General features: G+C 39.5%; 1 protein-coding gene across 1 annotated transcript; it reads left to right on the top strand.

Moving 5' to 3' along the window:
• LOC144648823 (uncharacterized) lies at positions 1-3,586 on the top strand. Its single transcript, XM_078508275.1, has 2 exons — positions 1-418; positions 2,201-3,586. The coding sequence occupies exons 1-2, from the start codon at positions 104-106 to the stop codon at positions 2,921-2,923; spliced, it is 1,038 nt and encodes a 345-aa protein (XP_078364401.1). The 5' UTR covers positions 1-103; the 3' UTR covers positions 2,924-3,586.
• Positions 3,587-5,817: the final 2,231 nt, after the last annotated feature.

Here is a 5,817-nt window from a genome sequence, read left to right as displayed (position 1 = left end):
TCGGGCAGTAACTCAAGTTCGGCCAGTGTACGTTTTTGCTCGTTTTTTCAGTGCTTCCGAAATTGCTTTTCAACAACACATTTATCTTTCTTACGTTTCTGCGATGTCCGAGAACCTGATTTTTCTCAAATTGCTAGCAGCACTTCTGCATGGAATAACCACTGCATTCCATCCGGTAACAGAAAACGACCATATTTTAGTCGGCCATGTTTTTCAACAGTTATACACCAGAGAATGGTTGAACTGTATTCAGGACTGTCATGATGAACCAAGATGCATCTCTTACAACTACGAGAGATCAGCAGGCGCCAATGGTCTGTGTGAATTGAATGACTGTGGAGTTGACGACTTATGCGACAGAAAAAAGGCCCTTATTTACTCGAAGGGCTTCGTGTTTCAGCAGATAAGGCAACGGAAGGTACGTTTTATCGATTGCTATTAAAAGTAATATTTTAATAGCAATACTAATGGAGAATTTTATACGTGCCGCGGCAGTTTCAGCAAGCACCCTCTGGGCAGTCCGCTGAGTCTGCATTTGAAACGCAAGTCTTTTTTGCCGCCCTCCCCGACGGAAGATTAATAAACACGTGTCCCCTCTCTACCAGCCAAGGTGCTGTAGAAAGACCCGACCAACTGACGGAATGAAAGCCTCAAGCGGCCTTCACACGACATACTAAACTTGGCAAACTCATGTTGGCAAACTCAAGTTGGTGTGTGTGAACGACATAGCAACAGTTGGCAAACAAGTTGGCAAACTGTTGGTGAGGATAAAGACAAGTTCTATTTTGTTGCCAACAGTTGTTACGTCGTTCACACACACCGACTCAGGTTTGCCAATACGAGATGGCCAATAGTTTGTATTGTGAAGGCCGCTTTACGCGTCGCCTGGCGCTCAAAGACGCGGAATCTTCCTTTCAGAATAAGGAATAAGGAATTCTTCACTAACACATTTTTAAGCATGTCACATGTTAATGATCATTCGACATTACTACCCTTCGATACCATATACAACATGTGCTGTTCAACTCTAGATCCTCGCTCTGAAAGGACAGGATCTGAAATATTTTGTGAATATGTTAATTAATTGCGTTTATTGTGACGCAGGATTCGGCTGTCTAATTATAACTGCTGCAAAACAATGTGTTTCTTTCGACGGGTAGATCATATTCATTTTTGTCCGTTTTTGCTAGAAAACGATTTAGGTTTAAATTTACTTCGATAAAACAATACATCTATTTTCGACAGATGCTCTACGTTCGTGCAGGTTACGGTTTCTCGAATCAATGTGATCCATCGTTTCGTCTCCACGCCATGCATGCAGGCGCAAATGTATTGAACGTTTTGCATTTTTTTACCGCTATGTTGTTTTGGATGGTTTGCTTTAGGCAAGGCAATGGTTTCGATCTTATCGTCGACAGTATTTGTTTTTTTTTATACTGTAGTTGATAGCGCAACACAATCATACACTTAGACACTCTGCGGCTTGGCACAATCTTTACGGATTTGTACCCTAAGGAGGGAACAAAAAATGTCTGGTTTTCTATTGGCTATCCAGTTAGCATGTAATATCGTGTAATAGTCCAGTTAGCGTGTTATGTGTTTTGTAATCCGTTTGTGTTTGAAGCTGTTCTATATTTAACGTTTTCAGCTTTCTCAGTATTAAAGAACTCTTTGGTTTGTTTTATCCGTAACAATATTAATAATAACAACAATACTTTTATTTATATAGCGCTATTTCTATTTCTAACCAATAGCGCTTTACAAGTTATTTACAATTAAAAACTACATATCGATATTAAAAAAGTTACAATTTGTATTTAACAAAAAAATAAATAAAAAAGGGCATTAAAATAATTAAAAAGATTAAAAAGACTAACTAACAAAGTTAATTATAAAAATACACTAAATTATAAAAATATCTTACTAAAAGCTTTCTTAAAAAGATGTGTCTTAAGTTTGCCATTGCACGATCGAATGTTTATAAAGTAGAGGTTTTTTGATCAACAACGCACATGTTTTTTGCCTATAAGTTGAATGAGTATGTTTTACTTTTACATTCTTCGGTGTTTGCTAAAGGCTGGCCATTGTCTATTACTTTGAAATAAGCCTCTCTACACAATCATCTTACGGTTTATACTACACGTGATAACTTTAAAGTTAAACACAAATGTTTAGGTCAACTGTTAATTTCCTATTTTAGTGTTACAAGACCTGTAAAGAAATTAAACATCACGATCCTGCAGTAATGAGTGGCGTGTATATGATCTATCCTTTGTCGAATGCGGAGCCTATCAAGGTGTACTGCGAACTGGAAATTGAAGGAGGTGGCTTTGCTTTTCTTCCTGCAAGCGTAACTCTAAGACCAGATGCTCAGCAGATCGTCAACGCCCTCTTCACGGACAAGAAAAACGTTTTGCTCAAGTTGAAGAAAAACGTCGACCGTAGTGAGTCGTTCACTCTGATTCAGCCCCATCCAAATTTCGCCAACACTGATTTTGGAGTTTTGGTCAACAGCTACACTTGTTATACAGAACCACAGAACGACTTTATGAATGAATACATCCTCCTTGGAATCCTCCCAGCATCCCTCGCAGGAAACAACAATATCCAAGGTTTCAAATCCAACGGGGTGGACATCCGGTTTCAGAATTCTGACGGAAATGCCAACAGCTTGTTTGCGTTCATGCCAAACTATAAGAATCAAGTCCCAAGCGACTATCATCCGCAACTTGTTTACGAGAGCAGGGGTGTCGCAGTTGAGTGGCGTAAACAGGCCAAACCCGTCAACATTATGATGCCTGATCGAATGATGCCAAACGAGTTTTTCTTTCTGACAGAGCTGCATTTTGGAGGTGGTGGCTGTTACACCTCCAGTGACCGCTGGAATGATGGCTTTAATGCCACTGCAATTGGAATTCGCTGAGGACTTATTGACCCTCCCTTTGCAGCTTGCTAGTGAGTGACATCATCTTGGTGTAGACAACAGCTTTCACTTTAAAATCATAGCCGGCTCGGTTGGAAACTCGCGTTCTGGTTCTGGCGAAAACAGCGCATTCAAGTAAAGAGTTAAACCGGTGAGATTCTCGCGTTGTGATTTTGCCCAGAATCTCTGGCTAGGAAACTACAATCCATCATAATATTCCCTTTTAGCGTTTGGCCCAACGTATCACATGACGCTACATCTCTAAGCGAAACTAAGGTTATCAACTCACAGCTTCCATTTAGCAACAAACCAAAATGTTGGTGACATCTCCTTTTGAACGCAACTGCAATGGAACAATGTTAAAAAAACAAGTTGTGGTAACCTCAGAGCGACGTGTCGCCCCCAAAAATTTCCAATTTGTGCCCATGATTTACTTGAATTACCAAATTACCACGTTGAAAACTACTGAACGTTCATATTGTTTAATAGGTTTGTAAAAAGGATATTTGTAGCCAACCAAGTCAACCTTTAAAAAATGTCGGCGCGTATTTGTGATTACGCCAACTAGAAGTGTAAGTTGACAAACAATTGCCGAAAGATCTTAAAACGATATTACGTGGTTTGTGATTTTGGGTAGTATTTATTGAATTTAAAATCATTAAATGTGCATCAGTGTTATTTTAGTCTGATCGAAATATTCAAACTCTTTTGTGTTGACCAGACCTTGTTACCGTTTCAAAGTGCTCTTCTCAGGAAGAAAAACATGCCAGAAATTACACTGTTTATGTCGGGACTGTAATGTCAAGTAGTTCAGCGCGAATACGGCGTCCTAAAAAGTTACATGTAGTGAGTTCATGTACATCCCATACCTACTCTGTTGTTTACCTCTGGTAGGTTCCAGCCTCTACAAGCTTTTTAGCTCATTCTCCAGAATGAGTAATAGAGTGATACAGATGTTGACGGAAGTCTGCGTGTACAATCAAAGGGCACTTAGAGCCAGCTCATTCTTCTGCCTTTTTCGGGGGGGGGGGGGGGTAGGGTTTGGGAGTGGTGGTGGGTAATGAAAATGTACTGGTACAGTCTACTTAAGTCAAGTACAGTCCCCTGTAAAGTCAAAATGAGATACGCATGTGAAAAGAAATGAAATCACAATTTCACAACTTCTAAAAATGGTTCAACATGAATCAAGTTGCCGAGCTGTTTAGACCTTAGGGACCCTAAACGTATTTTCACGTATTTTAACACGCGCTGACACAAGCGATCAAGTCCATTGAGGCAGCCGGAAGTAATTTTACATGGCCCCATTCCCCGCTACGTAAAAGTCCACAAGCAGTTATTTAGAGCAGTTTTCAATTGAGTGTCGTAAAACCAAAACCAAAACCAAAACCAAAGTAATTACTCTGACCAATCACAAACGACACAAACAATCCAGTGAACCAATCAAAGCTCGAAGCAAATACATGTAGCTGGCACGAAGCGTGGGAAAACATGCGCGAGCGAGTCGCGATTGGTTTTGGTTTTACTCCTGATTGGCCAAGAAAGTGGCGCGAAATTTTTAAACCAATCACTAAGCGTAGTGAACGCAAAACCAAAGCAAACGCAAAGTACTTTCGACACTCAAGTGAAAACCGCTCTAAAAAAGAAATAGTATTTCGTTTCCGGATCGCGGTACGATAAGCATAATAAAGATATAAATGATAAGAAGAGAAGATCCTAGGTCGAGAATCAGTATTACGCGGGGAGGAAGTGTGAAACAGTCAAGTTTTTTGCATGCATGCACATTCCTTTACCCTTCCGTGTCAGCAAACACGAGACATCCGAAGACATCCTGTCTTGTTTGCTCTTCTTAGCGCTATTATTGATGGAAAATGTACAAAGTCAACAACAACATAGACAGAAAAGCTAGAATATTTACATAACCGTTATGTAAATATTCTGAACAGTGCGAAAGCCCTTTCCGTGTTTAATTAATTAAACACGGAAAGGGCTTTCGCACTGTTCACAATATTTTTCACCAATACATCGTTTTAATCGATCTTAGAAGGATCGCAGTCGTTTGGTATTTCTATTGTGTAATTAAACTGCAAAGCTTTTCGTCTTCTTGACAAATATAATTTCGATATTTGAAGAACATGTTTTTACTGCTAAAACGTGTGGACATTGTGGTTACGAGCTTTCTTCTGGTTGGATAGTGTGTAAATAGTTCACATCTTCCACGAAGCTCAGATACACATGTGAAAAGAAATGAAATGAATATTTGTTACCGTTTTAAATTACTGAATTGCGTTTTGGATAACCTTTCTGTCAGCACGCATCTACCGGGCAGTGACAATCAGTTCATGGATTGAGAAGCGAATGAAATTTGAGAGAAAGATGCACACGAACACGTCGTGTACTGAAACGGATGACGTGAGTCACGGGAAATGAGATGACGTGACAGAAGACAAAAACGTGCTGCTCGGATGTCGTGTTTTTATCAGTGAGCTTTATAAACGTTTATTTAGACGAGTCATATGGCAAGCGTAACTCCATAGTAAAAGTTAAAAATAAGTTCCATGAACAAATCTTGGCGCGATATCTCTAGATTTTTACCGACCAAATTAAATGTACATGTAGATGTAGATGTAGAATCTCAACAATAGGAGAGGGGTAGCGTATTAAATTTACTTCCGGCTGCCTGGCGGAACTTCATTGCGTGTAACAGCGCACGTTAAAATGAACCTTGATTACGTGTGTCAGCACATGATAAAATAAACCCCGAGGTTGTCAACATTTCGACTTTGTGATACACGTTTCCCTTTTTAAAAGTTCCGAAATGTGATTTGATGTTAATTTATTTATTACACTATACAATGATTTCCTTTCTTTTCACATTTGGATCTGAGCTTCACTGA

The sequence above is a fragment of the Oculina patagonica genome, chromosome 4 (assembly GCF_052425735.1).
Source record: "Oculina patagonica isolate OP01 chromosome 4, crgOcupat, whole genome shotgun sequence".
NCBI classification, from domain to species: domain Eukaryota; kingdom Metazoa; phylum Cnidaria; class Anthozoa; order Scleractinia; family Oculinidae; genus Oculina; species Oculina patagonica.
The sequence above is the reverse complement of the archived record's forward strand: the minus strand, read 5'-3'. Positions and strand labels throughout refer to the sequence as shown.